The sequence below is a fragment of the Anomalospiza imberbis genome, chromosome 3 (genome assembly GCF_031753505.1).
Source record: "Anomalospiza imberbis isolate Cuckoo-Finch-1a 21T00152 chromosome 3, ASM3175350v1, whole genome shotgun sequence".
Lineage (NCBI taxonomy): Eukaryota > Metazoa > Chordata > Aves > Passeriformes > Viduidae > Anomalospiza > Anomalospiza imberbis.
The window spans coordinates 37,142,106-37,167,622 of NC_089683.1; the positions used below are offsets into that span (position 1 = coordinate 37,142,106).

General features: G+C 42.5%; 1 protein-coding gene across 11 annotated transcripts in view; it reads right to left on the reverse strand.

Moving 5' to 3' along the window:
* Window positions 1–25,517, reverse strand: part of BACH2 (BTB domain and CNC homolog 2) — a 187,616-nt gene that overhangs the window by 47,653 nt on the left and 114,446 nt on the right. For all 11 annotated transcript variants that reach the window (XM_068184041.1, XM_068184046.1, XM_068184040.1 and 8 more), the window contains one exon: window positions 1,188–1,442. In XM_068184041.1, coding sequence (XP_068040142.1) covers window positions 1,188–1,430 — 243 coding nt within the window. In that variant the 5' untranslated portion in view covers window positions 1,431–1,442. The remainder of the gene's footprint in view (window positions 1–1,187; window positions 1,443–25,517) is intronic.

A 25,517-nucleotide genomic window follows, 5' to 3' on the forward strand; every position in this document is an offset into this window, starting at 1 on the left:
TGCAAAATGTCTGGGTTGAAGTGTCTTCATGAGTAATACTCGGTGTCAGGACTCATGAAGTCACTGCCAGTGACCTACTTCTAATGCTCTCCAACTTGTGCTGTGACAACATTACAATGCTGCTGAAGTCTCCGGAGAACTAAACCAGAGGGGGAAAAAATGATGTGTGACACTTTGGGACCTGTCATCATTTAAAAATACACCATGCCTCTGCAAGGGTGTTAAGCAAATGATGGTGAAAAACCTTCCGTATGCCAGAGTACCTTCCCACTGAGCGACTGCTGTGCTGTGCCCTGGGTACATTGTCACCCTCCTCATGCCACCCTTCCCAGCTGGAGACGCCAGTAGGCAGTGTCAAGGCAGCAGGTGATGGCAGCCCTGGCCATCAGGCATGCACTTCCCCTCTGTGGGCAGCAAAGCCACCAGCATGCCCTATGGTAGGTGTGCTGTCATGGCTCTACGGCTGTGAGGAAATTACAGTGGGGGTGGAAGCCAGCCAGTGAGATTCTGTGATAAAATAAAGTAAACTTTCCAGTGAGGTATGTGTTTTCTACGTCCGTGGGCTTCCTGCTGCGGGAGCTACGCTGCATGACAAAACCTCTGCTTTCTGACAGACTGAGTTCATGATTTCTTGGTGGAAAACACAGTTAAATCCCAAACTCTTTATGAGGGGAGCTGTGAGGAAGCCAGTCTGAATGAGGAGCAGAAAAGGGGAAAGAAGTGGAATAAAGATATGAGCTGCCAGAGAGGGGTGGACAGCAATGGAACTCCCAACAACATGACAGCTCAAATGATTTTTCAGCAATAACCTGCCATGTAGCTGTCACATCACTCCTTTCAGATTTCCTGTCTAGAAGAGCAGAGGAATATCAGGGTCCTAATACTGCCCTGAACGAGGCTACGGTAATGAAATGTTTGGTACAATTCCTTCAGCAGCAGTGACAAAGGCGAGCTGAAGCATCTTGCATCTTTGCCTCCATCATAAGGCTGGTGTGGTGTGAACATGTCCATCCTTCAGTGATTTGCAACCCACCCAAACACAAAAAGCACATTCTGAGCCATGCTGGGGCAGCCACTGACACCTGTGCCACTCTCCCTTTGGCCACCCAGCAGACCACAGAAGTTTTCCTCCCCAGACGGGAGGAAAGGGCGCGTTGTTACGGTGGTGGCATGGTGACATACTGTACCTCTTCTGGCAGGCTGACCACCAGGTCATTTTCCGTCTGCCCAACCAAGGCCTGCAAGAAGTACTCGCTGCAGGCAGCCAGCACAGCCCGGTGGGCGCGGAACTCCTTCCCCTCCACGATCAGCGTCACGTCACAGAGAATGTCCTGCTTCCGCTGGTCATTTAAGCAGAGGAGAATATTGGTACAGTGCACCGTTGACTCATACACATACATGGGGGAGTCAGTCTTCTCATCCACAGACATGCCGTTCACACCCTGCAGGGGACAAGGGAGAAGAAAGCACAAACAAGGTGGTGAGGAGCAGCATCGTCCCTGGCTGAATACAGTATGGTGAGATTCAGCCCAATATCCGGACACATCAAGACCACAGCCAAACAGCCCATTAATCCTTAAATCCAAGAAAGTTCCCAGGGAAAGATACCATGATTGATAGTGGTTTGATGCCACTGGATTTCACCCTGTCATGCTTGGATTACCTTCTTGCCCCACCAACTTCCCCCCTCAAAACTATAAATAGGGTTTAGACAGACTGAAAAGTGCTTTTCTTCAACCACCTACTATGCATCTCCAATTTCCAATTTAGTAATGGCAACAACACGGGGACATTGGAAATTTTAGAATATTTTAGAAAAAAAGAGCTAGAGTGACTGTTGGGTTTTCTAATGGTGAAAAAAAGGGCTTTGCGCTTGCTTCTGATATTTTCAGATCAAAGGGAAAAAACCCCTCAAACTCCCAAGTCTACTCTCCAGTGGACAGGCACGACACAGTCACATTGAAGACCTCAGCTCAAGTAAAAGCAAGGTGGAACTGTACCTGACGAAGACAAGCTACTAACTACAGCAACTTAATTTCTCAATCAGAATTTTAAGCTTTAAGAGGGAGAGAAAGATATTTAGCAACTCCAGAATAAATCTGTTTCCATGTATGGCTAAAGCAACACTCCTTCATTGGTAGCTTAATGCCATTTACAGAAGAGTAGATCCTCCCGAATTCCAGAGCTGCAGACCCAAAAAATCCCTTCACCTGAATGGATGTCCAGCCCCATGCAGCCCATGGGTGCTGAGGCTACTCCTGCCTGCAGGTCTCCCCCTTCTGACTGAAGAGCAGAGGTTGGAATGATGTCAAGACACCCATTACACATCCATTGCTACTGTCTGAGTCAGGGAAATTCTCTGTCTGATGTTCTGCAGTTTCTGACGTGTAGAACTGGCAAAACCTCTGAACATGGTGACTGGATTTGCAGTGGCGATGGTGGAGGGAAACAGCTCTCCCCAATACCCCACACTGCATGAACCCCCTTTGCACCTGAACACACTGAAGTCATTAATTTACCCAAAACATTCTCCCCAGGATTAGACTGAATCCTTTTTGCATTATTTTCCCATTTCAACTTCTCTGAGTAGGAAGGTGTAAAAGCCTGTGACTGAACAGACTATGTATCCCAAAACAAACTTGCTTGTTTTCAGGCTTATATGGGAAAAAGGATTATTTGTATGTATTACTCTATCTGCTGCTGAAGGGAAAGTTGTGCAAATCCACAAACCTGCAGCATTTTAAAGGAATTATTCTTCCTTATTGAGAACAACAACTGCCTTCTGAGAGGTAAAATTCAGAGGCATCAAGGGCTAAGGGATGGTATTTTGGTACAGTACCGCTGGCACTATAAATACCTGACTACCATATCAAGTAAAAGCAAAACTCCTCCTCTGCTACTTTTTAATGTGGATTGTTGCAGCATTCTCCTTTGCTAGTGCAATATAGAGGCACATCACTAGACACAACATGACTTCAAACTATTTCTCTTACTGTGAGTTCAAACTAGGTTACCATTTTCCTACACTGCCACTTGAAAGACACTAATCATGTAGACAAGAATGGGCTTAAGAGGACACACTTGATACTTATATTGACTAAACTTCTCAATGGTCACTTCATCTTCCCACCTTTATATGAGTATTTTTAAGCTAGTGGCTATGATGACTCTGTACAGAATAGGCATTTTTGCCAACAGTGCAAAACTGTAATATTACTGGAAGTCTTAATAGAATGCTTACAGATTCTCTTTTACTGGTATTTTCAATCTTTATGCTGACTCATGCTACACTTTTGAGCACTCAGCCGAAATGCTTACATGAACAGAAAAAACCCACAACCAACCAACAAAGATTAGCCCTTCAACAAGTTAACATGTAGAGAGAAGATACATAGCTGCTAATTGATCTGCGTACAGACAGGGGAGGGAGACACTTTGTGGGGGGTGAGTTATACCAGCTGGATTCTTACCCAGAAATAATAAAAAAAAAAGGAATTTTCTCCATATAAATTGAGACTAATGAGAAGAATTGACAGCAATCACGTTATTAGCACTCCACCAAGGTAAAAGAGAAAATGACACTTAGCTCATCTCACTCACAGCTTTCTGTATAACTAAACTCTGATGCTAACGATAACACTACAATGATGTTCTAAGTGGTCACTCTTTCGTGCTATGAAATGAAAGGGTTTACAAGAACAATCCAGTGGGAAAACCTGAGAGTTGCAAATGACAATGCAAAGGGGAAAGCAGTAAGCTTTTTTTCCCCCTTTATTTTCCAGACATGTCTTATGGCTGTAATATCTCAGATGATGAAAAAGGACAAGAAACCCGACACCTGGCAGATAATGAACAGAACATCAATTATATTTTCAGTGCCTTAGAAAAAACCCACCAAACCCCAGCTAGCCTGAAATTGCAATCCTCTCTTACAGTAATAGTGCAATTTGTGTGAATCAAACCCTGAATTACTTAGTTACTAATTAGTAATTTCTCACTTTTTAACTACAGCTCTCATCAAGTGTATTTTTTAAAAAAAATTGCTGCATGTGCTGTGAAGTGCTGAAAATACCACGGTGTATTTCCCCACTGGTAAGCAAGCCTGTCTTCTCTGCTAGGAAACGTGAGTGGAGCAGTCCTGAGGTGCTGGGGCTGTAAACTGCACCTGCGCTCCCAGGAAGGGCTTCCACCCTTATCATACTTTACCAAGGCTACTGTTGTGACTCCAGGGGCTTCCTGAGGGTGGATCCATGCCATTCACCTTCCCACAGCCACTGAGAATCCACATGGATGCCCTGTCTGGCAGCTGTGATCTCAGCTTTCCGCAGACTTCCCCCTGACCGTGCCCCTGACCGCTCTAGGAAGCACCCTGAGCCCTGCATTGCGCACAGGGAAACCGGGGCTGGGCTATGGCTCAGGACCACCTATTTATCAGCTTTTAATGCTTCAACACGAGTGATTTACAGTCTTTCCTTTTCCATGATCTGCCATTGCCCACATGACCTCCAGACACGAGGTGTTTCCTCTCCAAGAGGGCTTTATCCTGCAGGAAAGGTGCAAGATGGTGAAACCCTTCACTGGGAAGTATATTGTTCATTTTCACAGGGAAAGGGTTTAGAGGGCAAAGAGAAAAGGTCACTGTAGGGCTTTGGCATGTAGTAGCACAAAAATTAGAAGAATTCAACTAGTTTTTCCCCCTTTCCTTGGAATAAAAAGACCCAGGGATCTGGTATTATCTCTGAACTCTGAGGCAAGCTGGGCTGCAAGCCTTTTACACAGTGTTAATTCAAACTGCATCATTTTTTGCTGAATTCAGTATTATGCTGAGTTTGCAGAACCTTATTCATGGAAATCATTGCTACACACTTCGTATTTCTTCAAACAGAAAAGGGAATGTCTTAGCAAGCCTTTCTCTGACTCAAAAGAACATGCTGTGCATTTGTTTGCATATAGGTCACCATGCTGCCAGAAAAAGCCTCTATGAAACAAAAGTTTCCAGAAACTGGCACAAACTGTTGTGGGCAAGGAAAGCACCATTGAAACCAAGCCAAAAAAGTTGCTGGTAGAGGCCAGCAACTGCAGTGAAATGAAATGAAAAGTTGCTTACACGTTCCTTCCATGGTGATGGGTGGAAGATCCCACCAAACCCTTCTGCATGGGCAGCATGGAAGAAGCATACAAAACCTCAGGAGACCAAAAATGTTGCTCATGGAACATCCAAAGCACTTTGGTTTCCACCACATTGTCTGTACTGGCTGGTGCTCATCCAAAACTCTCCAGGAACTCATAAACACGTTGACTGAGCTGCTACCAAAAATACATTACCTATCACAAAAAACCAGCTCCTGCCTCACAAGCCTGGAGCACAGGCAATGTGGTGTCTGTTTTTAAAGGGAAACATGAGGGGAGAGAAAATCTTATCAAGACACACCAGAAAGTTCTGCATCAGAACTGGACTAATTATGTGAAAAGGTAAATCTCTATCATGGCAGAGCTACAGAGCACTTAACAAGGCAAATTATCATTGTGACAAAGCAGCATGGCTTCTGCAAGGGGAAGTCATATCTCTGATGGGCTCTATTAGAATTTCTGAAGTGTGTCAAATTAGCAGAGAGGAACATTGGTGTGTATAATTAGTGTTGACTTTCAGAAATTCTTTGACACAACCTTTAGAAATGGCTGTTAGATAAACTCAGTTGCCATAAGCTGAGAAGTTGCATCAGACTGGAAATCACTTAGGATAAACTGTATTCAACTGAGGAGGAATGCAGGGACAATTTTCAGCATGTTAGCAGTGAAATTTCTTCAGAAACTGGCTTACATCTGGCTGTGGTCATGCTGTTCAATGTGCCCAAACTTCTCTGCTCTCTGGAGCTACAACAAGGTTGGGCACACTTAATTCTAGGATGGCAGACTGCCTGGATGTACATACAGGGTCCTCACAGCAGCCTGACACTCCCTCTGCAAGGTCAATGACACAATTGAGCCAGACACTGGGAACAGTTTGAAACAACAGAGGTTTAGACTGAACGTAAGAAAAAACTGAGGAACAAGTTGCCTGGAGAGGCTGTGATACTGACCATTGAAATGAACCAAAATAGTACCTCATAGCAGGATGGTTGTTTAATTTTTCCTTGGGAGATTTCACAGTCACTGCAATAAGCCATATGTACAACTGACCACTGCTGAACATTACTGGGCAAAGAATTCACTCCATATGTAAAAGGATTAGTTACTCCTAATAAAAATATCTAGAGCCACATTACTAAGAGTACAAGTTTACATGGGATGAATATTTACATGCTGCAGCATGGATATTCCACTGTCCAATATTCCACAGGCAATATTCCACTGTCCAACAACAAATGTGCTTGTATTATCCATCCTTCCTGACCTACTAATCACTGCAAAACCCCAAATCTACTGCTTCCTAGACCTCTGCATCCTGTGTCCCCAGCTGTGGGACACAGCAATGGACATACTGCCTGGTGCTCCCCTTTCTCAAGCAGCAACTGAAGTTGTGTGGGACCAAGTTTTTGAAAACAGGCAGTAGAAAACATCTGTCCAAAGATTATATGTGGTGGGTGTCACTGACACCAGGGACTCCCACTCCCAATGGCTCCAGCAGAGCAGCTGGTTTAGGACATGAGAAGCCAGATGCTGCTAAATTCAACTCATAAAAGGTGTATAAACTGCAGCAGAAGCATCTTTGTAGTCTGTCCATGGCAAACCACCAGCAAGGATGGGGGAAAAAAGGGACCTAAAGGCATCATCTCATCCCCCTCCTTGTACCCTTGGCAATGTAAACAGCACATCACATCTACAACAGTGTGCAGAGGACTCCCAACAACTTCACTACAAAGGTCAAAAAAGGTTTATCAGTATCTCCTCATTATGCCTGTAATGCTACATTTTAACAGAGAAGCCAACAGATAACACTGGGATTCCTCATTTAGGAATTGCAGTACCTGACCTGGTGTAAAATAAACCACAGGTTTTTCTTGGAAGCATATGCTGGAGATCACATTTTATGTCCTGCTACACAAGGTGACTCCCAACTTCCTCCTTATTGTGTTAAGAGAGGATCAATTCTGAATTGAGAGTATTTTTAGTCCCAGTTTACGTTCTCTCAATCAGCTCCACTAACAGCAGAAGACAGAATCTTAGGAACAGTTTCAAGTGGCCAGCTTGAACACATCTAAGGCTCTCTGGTCAGCAGTTGCTGGAGTCTGCATTACAGGTTTGCATGTAAACGTCTCACAGTATTCCTGTTCAACCAGATTCAGGCAGAGAACGTGAAAAAATGCTCTTTTGTTCTGACATTTTCTATTATTTTTTTGCCCTCCTAACAATTTAGCAAAAGGTACTCAGAAAAAAATGGGGAGAATGATGATAAAATAATGAAAAAAAGTTGAGAGCAGCTTGTACTTCTGACAATTGGCAGCAGAAGCACATCAGACTTGACAGTTTTTAGGGATAAACATGCACTGGTTTTAAGTGGCAAGTGGGAGGAAAATAATTTTCCAGGCTTCCTTTCCCATCTCCTAATATTTTTTCTATGAAAAGACTTGTTCTGTGTAATCAACACTTTGATTTTAAAAAAAGTTATCAATAACTGACACTTCAGAGCTCCTAAAATGACCATCTTATAATTGGTTATTACGATCTCTCAATTATAGCTATAATAACAAAGGATATGATTATATTGTCACTGCTTTCCTTTAAAAAGAAACTATTGAAAGGCCTAATGATTAATTCACCATTTTTGAGAGCTCATTGTAATGACAGCAGACTATATACAAAGGTCTCTTCAGTGAGCCCATTATTCAATTAATAAATGCTGAATACTGAGCAGTCATAGTCATATGAAACTCCCAAGAATTGTGTGAATTTTTAACCAATTAATTATCAATTACAACATCATAAAACACCAGCACAAAAATAGAAACAACGAAATTTAATTATAGATTATTCTTCTTAGTTGCCGCAAATACTATACAAGACTGATTTTGATTAATAATTCATACAAGCAATAAAGTATCAGGAAAGATAATTATACTGTGCCACAATTCTCACACTGATTTCTGTAATTACAGATTACAACAGTGTTAGCAATTTAAAAAGGTTAGGGAGCAGTAGTAATTTGCTATGTCATCCTTAGCAATATTAATGTCTTCTTCTCTGAGCACCCCAGATAATTGAAAATAGACTTGCAGTCCGCCAGGCTACATGGACTTCCTCCTGCCAAACATACTGTGGGTGCCAGGGCCATTAGCAAGATTGTCTTAAGAGATGAACTTTTCACACTGATCAAGTAGCTTCTGCTGTAAAGCAGAATGTACATGGACAACTGGAAAAGACACTGCAGAGCATTCCCAGCCAGCAGCTGCAGACGTGTTGCTCCCGAGAGTGATGGCTGGTGCTCCTGACCATAGTGTCTTGAAGAAGGACCTTCACTGGACTGTGAGTGGGAAGGGGGACAACTAAGAGAAACACAGGGAGAATTGAACCACGGGCCTTCTAGACAGGCAGGTCTGGTTGGGCACACAGCAGGGCCCTGCAGACATTTGCTAACGTCTCCTAAAGGCAAGAATTCCTGTTGTCGAGGTGGCTGCATGGCTCCAACACAGTGAGCATCCAGAGCCTAGGGAGCACCTTTGGAATTGCTGAACAGCTGCAAGTGGTTCAAGGGCCACAAACTGGTCCCCCATGAGTTACACCACAGGCAGTGAGCAGAAGCACCAGTGCCTGAGCTGGCTGCAGGGCTGGGCCATAAGCCCCATTTTTGTACAGCAAGCTTCACATGGATTCCACATGGAAATGAGAATACTGGATATTCCTTCCTTAGCTAAACTGACAGATACAGGGATGTATCTCTGATCCTGCAGACCTTTAAACAGAATTGCTGAATATGACTTTAATCTGTAGCATTTTTATTCACAATGGTTTTGCTATTGGTAGAATGCACACACGAGCAAAAGTGTACTGCAGCTTCATGTCTACACTGAATCTTTTTTTTTTTTTGAAGTACTGTCAGGACGCCTGTATTCTCCATGATGAATGCTTATTTAAACCCCAGGTGTCTACTCTAAAGAAATTGTGCTTCAGGTTGTTCAGAGATTGGTACCATAAGGAGTCAGGGATTCCCAGTGGAGGTTGCTTTGACGAGTCCAAACAGATTTATGTTCCTTATAGAGATAAAACTTATTTCTCGACTTCAGAGGGTTGTGTTGCTATTGTTTCTTGAGAGAGCAACCCAGATGAACAAGGTAATGAGAGCTCACATTCTTCAGGGACTTTAGTTAACATGCAAATAATGTTTACACACAGTACATGCATTAACCTATACATTCTATACAGACCTACTAGGCAAAGTATACACATGAATTTTTTTATGACTCAGTAAAAATATAATTATACTACTAATTTCATACACTGAGTGAGTCAGGCTTAGTTTAACATGAATTTTCCATGTTCTGTAAATAAACTGATGATGCCCTCAGGAAAGAGGCATGGTAGATGTGTGGGGGAAGGCAGATTCATGGAATGGTTAGAGTTTGAAGGGACCTTAAAAATAATCTAGTTCCAATTCCCCTGCCAATGGCAGGGACATCTTCCACATAGACCAGGTAGGAAAACAGGAGGAACAACACAAAACCCATCTGCTATCCTTATTTCTCAGAAGCTACTTAACTGACATATACGAACCTGGAAAGTAAGAAACACAGAACTCTTTCCTGATAAGATCTCCTCTCTTTCCTGATAAAATCTCCTCTAGCAGCTTTCACATTGCTCTTTACAGTAGTTGGCCACCGTGAAGGGGACCGGAACTAAGTCTGCTACTCGAAATAGCTTATTCAAAGCAGAATGGGGAATGCCCAACACTGAAACACTGCCAGGAAACCACCAAGCACAACAAACAACACATTATGTTCTTCTGAAGTAGTCAATGGTTTCAGGACCTTGGTAAAAGACATAACCTTTTGGATTGTTCTTGGGTGAGCTGAAATGCCAGATTAAAGAATCTGAGAGGGAAAAATGAAACAGTGGTTTGTTTTTATTTTGCCTACCAGCTTGGTAAGATCTCTGAAAAAGTTTAAGGTCTCCACACAAACAGGAGCTGGAAATTTTGGCAAAGGCCCGCTGCTTTTCTTGCTTTAAATGAGTATTTGGGGTTTTTGCTTGAGGAGTGATACAGTGTTAGGGCTTCCTCCTTTTTTCCTAAACCTTTAAGTAATTTATGTGTACTGGTGTGGGCATATGTGTACATGTATGTATAACTCACACTGCAAAAATGCCATCTGAAATGATGGAATTGCTGAAGTACAAATGGTTTGTCAAATATCCAGGTCACTTGCCAGTATGACAATATCTCAGGATAGTAAAGAAGGTGCCTCTGTATTTGACATCTCTTTTGCTAATATGACTATGAGAACAAAGGCACAGCTGATATTGCCCTAATGCCACCGAAGTTTGGAAGCTATAAATTATGAACAACAGCACCGTGCAGCTCCTTTCAGCAGCCTTTGAATGTCAAAGACTATGCTAACAAGTTATTTGAATAGAAGTTATTAATTTCCCTTATGTTCTATTCTCAGGTTTAAAGCTCCAGTGGAATTCAGTGCTGAAGTGCTATACTTTAAATTTTAGTTGCTATCAAATGAGCATTGTTTTCACTTTTTAAAAAAAAGAAAAAACCCAAAAAATCACCAAAAAACCCTCAAATAGGCAAACAGGAAAAGTTCTCTCTCAAAATTGTTTTGTTGTTTTTTCTTTTTCTTCACTAAGCTGTTCTAATTACTGCTTTTCCAGCCTATCTGCAGAAGTGGTGGAAGAGCTCTATCTGCTTGAGAGGCAATGGCTAAAACCACTGTGAACACCTTTGACAACACAAATTGCAGAGGCTGTGAAAGCGGCCCAATCCCTTTTTTTCCTGTCATACTGCATAGTTGTTATGGGAAAAATCTGCTCTCTTTGTTTTACCCCCTAAAATGCAAGCTTTTCACCTTTGCTGCAAGTTAATAGGTGGTCAAAACATCCTTCATCCTTCCTTGGGACACAAACTGGCATGTCCTTTGGAATGTGTCTGTAGTGATTAATGTGTGAAGAGCAGGGATGCATGCAGTAGGTCACTGGGTAAATTTGGGACAGACTTGAGTAGGGTGTTAACTTTGCACCTTCTGCTCTCAAGAAAGAATACAGGTGTTGCCTTCTCCTAAGAGTGGGCCACTATCTGTCTGTGCAGTGTTTTCCACAACCAAAGGGATACCAACTGTAACGTTCTCCCTTGAAAACTGAACTAAAAAATGTTTCTTTATGGCTAGATCATTGATTCTGATCAATCTATAACAAAGTAACTAAACAAATAAATATATTCTAGTGACTACTGCATTAGGATCCACAGATTTACACATCTGAATCTTGGAAGTACCATCAATATATGCAAAAAAGTATTTTCACATGTTTTTCTAATGATCAAATGATCAGAAGATCACTGAAATGACTATTTAGACACTCAGAGCAAGTGCCAAGGGGACACCTGTGATTTTGATCCTGCAAAGATCTGAGAATTGCTGTTTTGTTGTCAGAAGTTTTAAGCAGGAGTTGCAAGCTTTCCCACTATTCTCAGAGTCTGACATCTATCTAGGTGCCTACTTAAAGCCCCTTTATCCATGCACTGGCCCTGATTCTGGAACTTGACTGCCTTTCCTGTTGTAGACAATAAAACATCCCACGGAGAAAGGTGCACAGAAAGCAAACAATTCTGCTGCCAACACCTACTAGACTACAGCCAAGGTAAGGAGAGGATGAGAGACAAAAATGGACCCTTGGACTCAGTGCAACTACAGTCTGAAGGAGCCCAGAGAAAAAGAAAAGATTTGATGCATTTGGGTACTTGTTCTGAAAGTACGTAAAGCCAACATAGCATCTGGATCTGTAGTTTCTTACAGGACTGCAAAGCCAGCAGAAGGCAAACACAAGCTTTCCTTCTCCTGTAAGATCCAGAGGAGCTTATGAAATCTTCTTTGCCATGGTAAAGAGCGAGGGATTAAAGCTACAAAGGCTGCTGTAAGAAGAACTTGGATTTTATCTTTGTTTGAGAATACTTTTATTATTTGTTGAGCTTTTAATGAAGCTTTTTGAAGTTTGTTTTTTTCTTTACCCCCACAGAACTACAATGTACTCAAACACACTTAAAGCTGCAAAAGACATCAAATCAAATCAAATCAAATCAAATCAAATCAAATCAGGGATTAACACTCCAAACCCAAAACTAAGCCATGCTTTATCCCAGGGAAACAGTGTGGCTTGATTATTTCTTATTAGTTTGAAACTCTGTCATGGGAGTTTTAATCTCTGGGCATTCCTTATATGGTTCACAAACCCGAAAGGCAGAAAGGACCACCTACTCTGGCCTCCTAAAGGCAAATCAACAGCTGCTTTTATCACATAGACTTGCAATCCTGACAGAGCAAAGAAATCCAGCAAGTTTTTTTGACAGGCTCACTCTTCAACTGTTACTGGAATTATCTGTACCTTTAACCTCCAAGTTCTCTCTTGACAGATTCTGAAATAGCTGTTCCACTATTTTACCCTGTACTGACGTCAAGTTAAACCAGCCATCAGTTCCCTGGGACATCCCTTTTATCTTTGTGAAATATTGGAAATACAGTTGGCAGCCCTCCAATTTTCTGGAATTTCCCATTTCCCAAGATTTATTATAAATTACCAGCTACTTAACAGAGCTTTTCAGCTACTTCCTTTAAAATTCCTGGATGTAAAAGTTAGTAGGATATAAGAATGTTTAATTTCAATCACTCTTGCCTCCCAGATCATCCTTTGTTATAAGCAGCATACTTTCTCTTCTTTCCATATTACTGCACAGGATGGACACATCCTCCTCCTCAGTTTCAAATACAAAGAACACTGGGGAACACTGGGGAACACTTCTGCCTTTTCTATTTTCCCTTTTTGGATATTAAACTAATAAATGTTTTATCACGACTTGTATTTCTTCATTTAACCAGAATGGCTTCTCATTAGAGTAACTTTTTTGTTATTGATGGCAGTATAAAATCCTAATTTTGAGAGCTGGCAGAATATTCTTCAACAATTCCCAGTGCGTTCAACGCTTTTTACTTTAAATGCAATGTTATGCCAACACAACAGATTCTAACTTTGGAAAACATCTTTTCCAATTCTGAGTACAGCGCATGCATAAATTCATAATCTCCTAGTGGATGAGGTACTCTGATTGCACAAGGTCACTCTATGGGATTTGAGACCCCATGATTCATGTTATTTAAGACTGTCCACAAATAGTACTGTCTGAAAAATTGCTTCCCTTCTTGCTTCATTTTCTCATGCAACAAGTCACAAACATGTATTTTCCAGTCCACTTCCAAGAGAACCACTCCAACTGAAAATATTTTGGATTCCTGCTCATGTACCACTCTCTCCAGTGCTTCTCCCATAATACTAGAAACCTGGCTAATAAAATGTCAAACAAAGTGATTCTTTTGCAGTCCTAATGGTTTAGACTCACATATACTGGACTGGAGTTACACCAGACTTACGTAAGGCTGGTTTATGTGGTTGGGTATTCACTGCTGTCACTCTCTCTCTCTATGGTTATCTACAGCCCTCGTCTGCTCATTTGTCTTCAAGGGGAATGTAATGTTGGTAAAGAAAGAGGCCACTGAAACCAGACATTCCCCACGGTCTCTGCAGACCTTAGCTCGGAAACCCACAAAATCCCAAGCCTTGTCCACTCTAAGCAGCATGGCCACCTGCTGCTAGTTCTCCCTTTCCTCTCCATTCAGGAGGGGACAGACAATCTAGGACACCTTGGCTGTACCATATCTCAGGACAACACAAAAAGAATTAGTGAGGTCCTTGTCTGCACAGTGGCAATCACCACTGCCACACTACATTTAGGACCATGGCAGCTCAGGGCTGTGTTTTGGGCAGTGGTGACCTGGGAAGCTTTGCCTGGCTGAAATGTACACCCATACCTACAGTCTGGACAATCTTTAAGAGAGACTTTTTTTTTTTTTTTCAGAGAAGAAAAAAGTCTGTGTGATTTTTCTGATGTGAATTGAGAAGCTATATTCTCCACAGATCTTGGAGACATGCAATTAAAGACTGTCAAATTTGCATGCACGCAGGATTCAACTGAAGGCTGAGCAGGCGATGTTATAACATTTCTCACTTGACTTGACAACCTTATATTCTTTTAACAGCTTTCGTGCATAATTTCCTTGCTTTAAACAAACTGAAGGTGCCATTGTGTAACCTGACCCCTGAGCTCATGAGGGTGAGGATGAGGGTAGGAGCCAGGAGATTCCTGCTTCCCAAGCAGAACTGGCTGACCATCACTGGTCTGCAAAATCCCACCTGAGCAGTCTGCAACATCACACCAAATGCAGATGGAGCAAGCAAGCACAGGTCCCCCTGTTTTGTCAGAAACACGACTTTTGAGGAAGAATTGAGCAGAAGCCATTAGCTGCCCTGGGCTTCCCTTAGCAAACTTTCTTGTTGGCCAGATGGATTTCCAGCAATGGCTGCAGGGTGTCCCCAGCCCACTCTCCAGCTGAGATCTCATGTTTTTGCTCCACAGCATGAGGGCACCAGAGCTTTAGAAGAGCTCAAAAAAATCCTGAATGTTGGGAAATCAACACATAATTTCAAGCTTTATTTTCCTTTTTCTTTCCCCCTCAGCTGAAACACTTTGGTGGTGGCTTTCCAACGACAGTCTGAGAGAACACCACAGCAAGAAAACTGTGACTCTGTGCACATGAAGTCTGGAAAACCTACTGTGGTTCAAAATAAGCCTTCATAGAGTGAAATTTCATAGAGTGAAATTACAAGACACAAGGCAGCCAGTCCTGTTTCTGCTGCACACGTAGAGTAAGAGGCATCAGGAGGTCTGCATGCAACAGGACGTAGCTGGCACATTCCAGCACTTACTTGTGAAGGTGCTGAGTGCCATTAATCTATGCCCTTTAATTAGATTTGAGATCCCTTGCAACAAGCGGGATCAAGCCATAAAAGCATGAGGACAAGGAGATTAAACTACAGATTAATAATTATATAGTATAAACAATCCGGGATAAAATAAAACTCTTATGCTCCACTGGAGATTGGCATGTTTATGTATAAAGCAGGAGATCTATAAAGCTCATTGATTAGTATTTCAAACAAAACTAATCTAAAAGCATTACAAATTATTAACTGAAATATGCAATACAAACAGCGTGCTAGGAAACAATCAATACTTCTCTGTGCTTGCAAACCCCTACAGCAATTTTTGTGCTAAAAAGGGGACCAGCCTACATGGCAAACTCTAGTGCTTGCCAGGGAGTTTGTCTCATGTAAAAGAGAACAGTCCGCAGTGTAAAAACAAGCATGCTTTTTTCTTACTTCTTCCCCCTCAACTTCTGCCTATCCTAAATGTACCTAACCTATATTGCAGACTGCAATAAAAAATAAATTAATTAGAAAATCACTCCACAAGTCTTTCTAACTAAATCACTGAACTTTGTTTCTTGGACTGTAATAAGAATGCAAACATTGTTATGCAGGACACAATCCAATCTTTTTAGACAAACTTGACCACATAGAGACATAGCTTTAGGAAAAGAAGAGACAATTTTGAGCTATCAGACTAAATGAAGCTTTTGCTATTAAGATGATTGCACTCTTGTAGTCTCAGTTAATTCATATTTATCAGAGGTCAAGATCAGGTAAGTCTCTCCACAGATTCATGCCATTACCTCAAGAATTTAAAGTGCGAGTAAGGCAGAGTTTGGTTATATGCCCAAGGGAATGTTAAAATGCTTTAAATAAATACCTGTTGCTTGATGAAATACAGGACAGTCACCACTGGACTATGAATGGCATGATGCTCTTCCATCACAGCATACTCTTCTCACATACAGTGTCTTAAAAGCAGACACATACGGGCATGTGCCTACAGTTATATATATGTGTGTGTGTATATATATAAGCATACATATATGTGTACATATATATATCCACACATATATACATATATCTATATACATGCACATACATATGCAAAATGTTTAATTACTATCTCTTAAAAATATGCATTATTATCTTTGTGTGTTTCATGTCAGCTGGCATGAGCTTTTCAAACATTAAAAAATGACATGTCTCTTAATTAAGAGTCCTATCAACAGAGCAACCCATCCTTATATGAAGGAAGAAATGCTGCTTTTACTGTACAAGTTAGATGTCTCAGTATCATTTGTAGCCATTATTCCACATATTTCTCACCTGAAGTAAAGATGCACACATGCATCGCTGCTACATATGGCAATAATTTTTCCAGAAAGAGCACAAGAAAGAGGTGAAATTAAAATCCTGAAAAATATATTTGTGCAAATGTTTTTAGTAATAATAGAAGAGGGACGTGGAAAAAAAAACTCTGAAATGGGAAAATCCAAAGGTAATGGTGAAAAGTTGAAAGGATGGGGATGAGCCAGGAACAACATCCACAAGGACACTAAGAATTGTGTTATTATAGATGTGTGGAAGGGTTCAAGAAAAAAGGAGGGAAAGGACCAGGGTTACCTTGGAGACAGAGACTGCTGAAGAGGCTAGGGGCTCATGGATCAAGAGCTGCTTAGAAAGAAAGGCAGAGGAGAGATGGCTGGAGAAGTTTCCAGGGAGAAAGGTCTGTAGTAAGGAGGCAGGAGCCCAATCCTTGCTCCATTGCTTCCAGGGAGGCAGAGGGGCTGGATTAAGAACAGGGAAATGAATTGTGAGAAAGAGTGTCTATTGTCCAGTGTTTTCAGTGAGCAAAAAGAAACTGAAGACGCTGAAGAAAAAGCATTGCATACTAGAGCGAGTATGTAAGGCTGTTGGGAGGGAGCAGAAAAGAGGGCACAGGCAGCAGAGAGAGAGAGATGTTTCACTGCCCAGAACAGAGAGGGGAACGACTGCCAAGGAGCCTGAAAGAGCAGTGGGAATGAAAGCAACGCTGAGAAAGAAGATTCGCAGAAATTGTCTGCTCTCCCTCTGGGAGGTGGGATGATGCTGGGAGGTGAGGAGAGAGGAAAGTCACAGGCACTCAGAGAAGCAAACAGGGAGAAGTGTCAACCTGGAGAAGAGATGAGAGGGGAGAGGTAATCACTGGTGAGAGGCTAGAGAGTGGGTGAGGACACTGTGCCAGAGATGATAATCCAGCTGATTAGAGAATTAGGCACAAGAGATGTCAAGCAAAAAGGCAGAGAACAGAGGAGGCTATGGATGTTGCAAGAAGACCCTGAGCTTAAAATAAAACTGTCAAGCAGTCCAAATACACCAGTCATGCACTTCCCCTCTGCCTGCCCCTTTCTCCACTGCACCATCAGGGATCAACTACCTTATTACTGCAGGGAACAAACAAAAATACAACTGCCCTCAGGCTGTTCCTGAAGGAACAACAGAATAGGAATGAGGAGAAATAAAAGCAGGCTGACAGTAGCTGCCCGTGGATAAAAGGGAGACCTTTAGCACAGCTGTGTGGCTGTATTTGATTTACTAGGGCTTCTTCATGCAAAACGAGGCAAAGCAGTGTAAATGGCTTTCTGAAGAAAGTCTCGAGAACAGCAATTCCCGCACATTAGAAAGAAAGGAAACGCGGATGTCCTGGGCTAGACTGGGATGGCCCGGGAGCTGGGCCTCCTGGCTGTGGCACTCAGCACAGAGGCACTGGCACCTAGCTGTGCCCACGCAGGAACAGCTATGCCCCGCCGTGCCAGGACTCAGCTACCGAGCCCCCAGCACCTTCTTAGGCGGCTCTCACTATTCTGATTTGAGTGTGACATCCCCTTGAAAGGAAAAGGCTCGGCTCCTCAGGAAAAGGACTACCAAGCACTGCAAAAATCCCGCTCTTACTGACAAAGATGTCCACTTCCAATTTAAGGAACAAAACACAGTAGTCTGGATTGCACACTACACCTTTTTGTAAATGTTCTTTTGTAGTAGCAAGTAATTAATCTCGTGTTAGAGCCCAAAAAGTGCCTACGAGTTTCTGAACTTGCAAACAGCTGGAAAATGCCTATTTAGGCTAGTGTGCACATCTTTGAGTAACTCCTATTTGCTAATTACCCTTCCAGAAGCTGCCAACAGCTATTCCTAACATTTTGCTAACCAGGGAGGGATATCACATTGCATAATCATGTGAATTAACAACAGGATGGTGGTGAAGAAATGGGATAAAAATCAGGTAGTTGAGAAAGAAATTAAAGCTAATTGATTTGCATAAAAAAACCCCTGCTATGTAAACACCATTTCAGAAACAAAGGACACGGCTGGGAAACTAGTAAACAAAAGTGAAACCAGCATTTGCAGAAGTTGTCAGAGTAGATTCCTTCTCTTGGTGACAGATGAGATGAGACTTAAGCCCAAGACCCCTTGCAAATAAGACTTACTAGTACTCCAGCAACCCACTGCAACCAAAGCGATATTCCCCTCTGCAACACAACAGATGTGATTCGAACTGGCAAGCCATGGCACATAAAAGCACGATGCCCTCCCCTGCTCAGCACAGTTTTTTGCAATATTCATTGCAGCGGCCCAGAGGGAATTCCAGCTCACGGTGTGCAGAAAGCTCACTGATGGTCCTGCACAGCACAGCAGAACCCCTCATGGCTGAAGGGGCACCAAAGGGCAACAAGCTGTGCTGCTGGAGGAACCACCTCGAGATGGAGCTGTCGATGAGCCGATGGGGCTCCCTTGGGCCTGTGTGGGAGATGGGGGGAGGCAGAGGAGGAAAATCAAAGAGGTACCTTTAGGTATGTGTGTGCACATTTAACTGCAGCAAGATAATGCAGGATTTGCAGTAGGAATGCCTGCTCTGAAAATGGCAAAGGCAAGTTATTACCAGGATGAACATCCTTATTCAGCATCTCAGGGGAAGCTCTGGCCACTTTCAATCAAATGTCTTTTTCTTGGAATGCTGTTAAGCTGCGGTCATCAATCCTATTTAAGGAATGGGAGGAATGGCTTCATATCACTGCTTTCCCTCCTCACTTGATGTGACATAAAATACCAGCACATTAGCACACGTGAAAGAAACGGAGCTTGGCTGATAATGGCCGCACTCATGTATTTATTAAGCAGCCCAGTGAAGGAGGCACTAGGTGCAGAAGGCGCAGCTCCTTCATGGAACGAGCTGCCTAGAGCAGCAGCTTCCTGCTACAAAGAGGTTTCCTTGAAATCCCTCCAGAATCACTCTGTAACAAAAGTGAAAAAGCAGCCACTTGCTGTGCTCTGATTGCCCACTTGAACTTTTCGAGAAGGTTGTGCGTATTTACTGTCGATCTTCAGCACTGTGATGCCAACTGGCTTGCTGTGGTAAGAACACAAAACCTGATGGCGGCACTTGCATGACCCACACACCGCCCTGCCCCTACGCCTCTGAAGGGCGTGAAGGGACATGCAGCAGCACCCTCATGTGCTGGTGGGCCACAGGCAAAACCCCTGATTTAGGAGCTTGTGCTGCCACTGCTGGGGCAGTAAGAAGAAATTATTCCCCTGACAAGGCTGGTCAACCAGATTGGTAAAATCTATTAAATGACAAGGTGATTTTCCTGATCATTACAGCCTAGACAGGAGCTGGAATCTGGCTCACACTGGCTGTTCAAATGCTTCACTACTGGGCATTGCTAGAGGGTTTAGCATCATTGCCTTCATTATCTCTCCCTGGCTTCATCTTGTCGGTGCTGTGTATACATAAGGACACATGGACCACGAGACTCCCAATGAACTCTAGCAATACCAGCTGTCAGCAGCCGCCTCAGAGTCAAGAAAAACATGCTCGTGTCTATAAACATGGCAAAACTAATTATCCCAAGGGTTCCCCTTCCTCTTAAAATTAGCAGTGTATACAGTCAGCTTAATGTAAACACATCACTCTGAATTTCACCAGCTTCACTATCAAGCAAGGAAAAGTATGAATCCTGTAGGAAGTTTCTGCTATAACAGATACTAAATCTGACATGTGACGAGTTTTACTGTAGTGTTTCTAAAAGAGTGAAAAGGGAGAGAAAACACGTGAAGCATAAAACCAGCAACACACCAAAGGTTACAAGAGAACTGTTAAATGAGAGTCCCTATGAGAAATGGAGAGGATAGCTGAAGCCCCTCCTTTGACTAAGGCAGTGGACAAGCTCCAATGAAGAGTCTAGGAGAGAAAAGAGGGAGTTAGTCATTAGATAGGACATCCTGAGTTCCAGAATAGGAAGGTGCTCCAGAAAAGCTGCTGTAGGTAGTTTAAGCAATCATTTGTAAAATACAGGACATGGAAGAGACCCCAGGACAAGCTCCCATAGTCTGAGGACTATGTAAGCCATATATCTCAAGCCAGAAGAGCTCAGAGGGTTTGAAGTAAGGATTTCAATACTTCCGGGTATTTATAAATCTTGTCTAGCTGCCACTTTTTCCAGAGACAAAAGCAAAGTACTACGTTCATTTAAGTATGGCCGTTCCTCAGAGCAGTGAACAGGACATCTCCTGCAGTGCCCAGGGGTGCTACACAGCACAGGGATAATGGGATGCATACACCCTTGTATTTAATGAAGGAGCCTGTAGAAAAGAGATATCTTCCAGGGACCACTGCAAGATTGGAGAGCCCTCTAGCATGAAATAGGAGGGTGGAAAGAAGGGCTGAATGAATCATGAGCAAGGAAAAAAGGGTTGTGGCACACCCCCACACCTTTCCATTTCAGGTCTGTAAAAATTCAGCTACATCAAGGTGATGCTACTGGCACCACTACTCAGAGAGATAGGAGCAAGCAAGTCTGAATCAATCAGAATCTAAGAACTGCACAAAACCCAGCAGCACAACACAGCACAGAGAAGTTGTAATCATTTACACAGGAATAACAAAGAAAGGTGAATCCAGCAACCTTACCCTGAGCAAAGGAATCATCAGGAAAGCCTTGCCCAGTGCAGCTCCTGGGAGAAAAGGTCAAGAGAAACATAGCCAGATTTCGGAACAGAAAATCCATTTGTCTTGCAAACCCTTTCCATGTCCTTGGGTGCAAAGGCACTGCAAGCTTCTGCAGAGGCAGCCTGCCCTGGAGCCCCACTGGAGCAGAGTGGGGGACATGACAAATGTCACAGGCCAGTCTTTCAAGCAAAGGAGCAACAACCACTTAACCAATGCAAAGCGACAGCCTCAAACGCTCGCGCAACAACGAAGCATCAGCAAAAGCAAATGGAGGTGAACAGAAACATGCTCTCGTATCCACAGCCATCTGTCCCTCTTCACCCGTTGTTTTACAAATTGACCTACTGTTCCAAATCCCAGATTTTCAGAAATAGCTCTGGGTGGAGGTATTACCAGGAAAAACGATCAGTGTCAGCTAACCAGTGTAACTGAGGAATTCCTTCCAGGAGCTGAGGCAGTGATGACAGAAACTGGAAAACCAAAACTGCAGAGAGGGAGAAGCACTGGCCACTCAGATACATAGGCAAGGAGCAGCAGGAGCAACATTTGACAGTTCAAATGGTGTTCTCTTCTGCCAAAAGCAGGTGAGAAGCTTAACAAAGACCTTTTCTGTTTTCTGGTGCAAATGATGCATTTCAACCACACTGGCCTTGGAGTAAAGGAGACCAGAAAACCAACGAGATTTCTAAAATCTATTACTGTACCAAATAAACAGCTAGTATTCTCCCATGAAATGAAAATCCTTTACACTATTCCCAAACAATTACTGCATCTCCACTCTGAACAAAGATAAATTTATTCTCCAATATAATTTTTTAATATCCTAAGTAGGCTTGGTAATGGCAACCGTGTTAATTTAATATCCTCAGAGATCTTTACCATCTCTCCCTGCTAGGGTTTTCTGCAAAGCACCCATCCTCATAATTTTTCAGTCTTTTGAGCCCTTAATTTCCTATTAAATTGTGATGTCTGTACCGGCCTGACCAGTTTTATTATGTGCTTTCACCAGTGGCAAGTGAATAAACCCCTCACATGGCTTTTGGGGGGGATTTCCCCCCAGCACTGCCAAAGGAGCCACGACTTGCCACGTGTACTCCCCCACCTCAGCACTCCCTCTCCCAATGGTATGGGGAAAAAATGAAAACTCAAAAACGCAACAGATGGTCTGAAATCCTCTTCCTGTGAAACCCATCACTACGGCAGCAAGCTTAGGCAATATTTCAAATATTTCTGCATGTGCCAACAGCGGTATCCATGACTAGGGATGATGAGGAGACTGCTTGTGAAACTCCCCCATAGACACTGTTTGCAACAGCCTAGTCCTCTTGTTGAAGGCTTTCTTCCCAATTCTAAATCCAATGAGAAAACTAATCTTCTCCAGATTTAAAGCTGACAGGTGGTACATGCATAATTAAAGATGACCTAACAGAGAATGCTCTCATTTCTGGCATATTATCAGACACTTAAGCAAAGCAATTATCAGTAGGCAATCTTTTCTGTCAACAGAGATTGGATGAAACATTTTGCCAGTCAGGAAGATACTGTAACGATGATACATATGTATTTGCAGATACTCCAGCTATATAATATAGACTTAAATCTCTCCTGTCTCAGACAAATGTCTTCATCACCTATGGAGGACCACAGTAACATCTTCTCACATTTTCATGTTCCGCTGTGCCGTTTCCACAGACTCACCAGACAAAATACATAGCATAGACCCCCACCTTGCTCCTACTCATGTCAACCTTTTCCTTCAATCCATCTGCACTACAAGTCTTGCCATTCCTCTCCACCTAGGGAAGGACAGTCTTACTGTCCTCTCAAGCTCCTGCAATTTTTCCACCTGCACTACCTGGCATGTGTCTGATCTGTGGGCCAGGAAACCTTGTCCTTCTGCCTTTTTTCCCCCCAAAACCAAGCAAACCCCAGAAAGTGTGTCCTCCCTCTTTCTTACTCTAACACAAACAAAAACGCAGCTCCTCCAACAGAACCCAATCAAGCCTCCCCCAAACATCTTCTTCATCCACACGTAGTAGTCACCTGTGGCATATCACGGGATGGGCACTATATTGATCTTTTACTCCTTGTCATAGCTTTTGTGACATGAACACCCACAGGGAAGAATTAGGGACCTCACACATCTCAGTGGATTGTTCCTGTTGTGAACAACCATGTCTTACTCAGGACCACCAGCTGAGCATCTTCACCTTGGGAGCTGTGATGGTGGAAGAGATGAGCGGCCTTGTTCTCCTTAGCTTATAGAGGGGGCAAACACAGTTGGGAATTTTATGTGGAATCAACCCAAAAACCTATACTAGAACTAGGAATATCTTCCCTGCTTTTTGGTTAACAAGCAGATGGTATGGTCTCCCAAAATAGCAGTGTCACCCATGTAGTTTGAAAGAAGCAGAAACTTTTTAACCTAAACTCTTAAAATGCTTCCTTCAAGTAGTGTTTTGCAATGAATCCAGAGAGTGTTCTCTGCCTTTTTTTTTTCTCCTGAGCAGGGATTTTAAAAAAAGAATATTTTGTGGAAGAAAGACAGGGAGAACAAAAAACAATTAGGAAAAGGAAAGCCTAAAAAGGTTAGTGGTTTTCTTAATTTTGGGAAAATTAGGGCTGTGAGAAGTATTATAAACTGCAATTACATACACACATGGGATTGCATTTTACCTTACGAAAGAGCTGCTCTTAGGGTATAAAATTGCTTTAATATTGCACTACGACAAACGTTTTTTTTAAAAAGGCTTATGATAATGGATTTTCAAAGCAAAAGTAAAGCTGCTTTTCCCTGAGAACAGGGCTTTAGAGAAGGGAAACTTTACAATGCCAGTGGTGTGCGTTTTGCTGCATTTCACAAGATCTCTCATAATTTAAATTCCGATGTATTTATGTCATACACGGATAAACGATCTTATTGTTCAGAACATGTCTTTATATGAACATCTCTGCTGTTAGAACTAGCATTATTTAGCTTCTTTCTTTCCTCTCTCCTTACCAAGTCAGAACAAAAGTGTCTTTTATTGCAGTTTTGTGAACTTGATGCAAATGGCAGTTTTTACACATCAATCGTCAGTTTAATAACACTAATGATAAGAGGGGAATTGAAAATAATAGGCTGATTTTTTGGCAAGCAAATCAGAATTTATAGAGAAGAATCTACAATGTCAAACTTCATAGCCCTGTGTTACGAAAAGCACAAGGAGTGAGAATTAAGATGAAACCACTGACTTGTTAGCAAGCTACACTTACTAATCTACAGCTTTCCTGAACCAAGAGTGATTATTTAGAAATCCACTTTACAAGATAAGAAGAGATAGTGATAGTCTTCTGGGACCAGAGGGAGCCATTTACACAACAAAATACATTTGCCAGGGGATGCCCATCTGACTGAGCAGGCTTAATATCTCTCTCAGTTAAAGCAATACTGGTTAGGCTCCCAGGCATAGTTTGGTCATTCCTTCTCCTGCTCTATCCCATTCTTGCAATCACACTACTTTGTAGCATTTGAATTCCAGTTTTGCACCTATCACTCCTCCAAGTGGCCCTGGTGACTTCACAGGTGCTGGTTATAGGCATTCATACTGCAGGACCAAGAATGGGAAGAGCAAAATGGCTGCATATGAGTAGCTAGGGCTGTGAGAACTAATAGACTTTCTGTGGATTAATGGATGACTACAGAGAATCACATTTTGAAAACACAGCTTGATCATGACCAGAGAAATAACACTAAAGAAAAAAAAAAGCATCTGCTTTCCCAACATGCAAAAAATCAGATATGTCAAAATGCCAGCTTTTGACACAAAATACCACAGGAAAAGTGAGTGACAGCAGATTTTTAATCCTACTATGAATGGGTGCTCAAGCAGGCATAGTAGTTTCCCATGACAATGATAGTCTAAGGACAAACTTTACATCTCTAATGTCTAAAATCACTTTTTTATCCAGACAGACAGACAGACAGACAGACAGAGTCCTACACCCTGGACTATTCCAACCCAGTTCTAATGCGGGAGGTATAGATAGAAATTGCTCTTTGCTTCCTCCCACTCACCTCTGGCTATGATCAGGACCCATCAGTAGAGTAAATTGCTCTACTATTGAATCCCATCCCACACAGGGCAACTTCTTTTCCACACATGCCTGACTGCTTTTCCACACAGTTTGTGGATTTGATGCTTTGGTTTCCAGCTACAGGCTGTAGGGGCTAAAACCTGTCCATGGGAGCGTTTGAACTTCTACCTTCCTAGAGTCAGCACCCTTCAGTTTGGCCATATTTCCTGGTTAATGCTCCCACAACTTGAATCACCATTTCCATGTGGAGAAGCCTGTTCTAAGGACTGCTAAAACTGTGCTGCATGTCCATCTTCCTGTCTCGTGTGGGCTTTGCCAAAAATCAAGTTTTGGAAAGGAGGAATGGAGCCTGCTCCCTTATCATTACTTATAGCATGTACTTTCAGTGATGTTTTTTATGAGAAGACAAGTGGGAAAGTATATTTTTAAGAAGGACAAAGACTGCTGAAGTTTTACAAGAAGCACCAAGATAAGC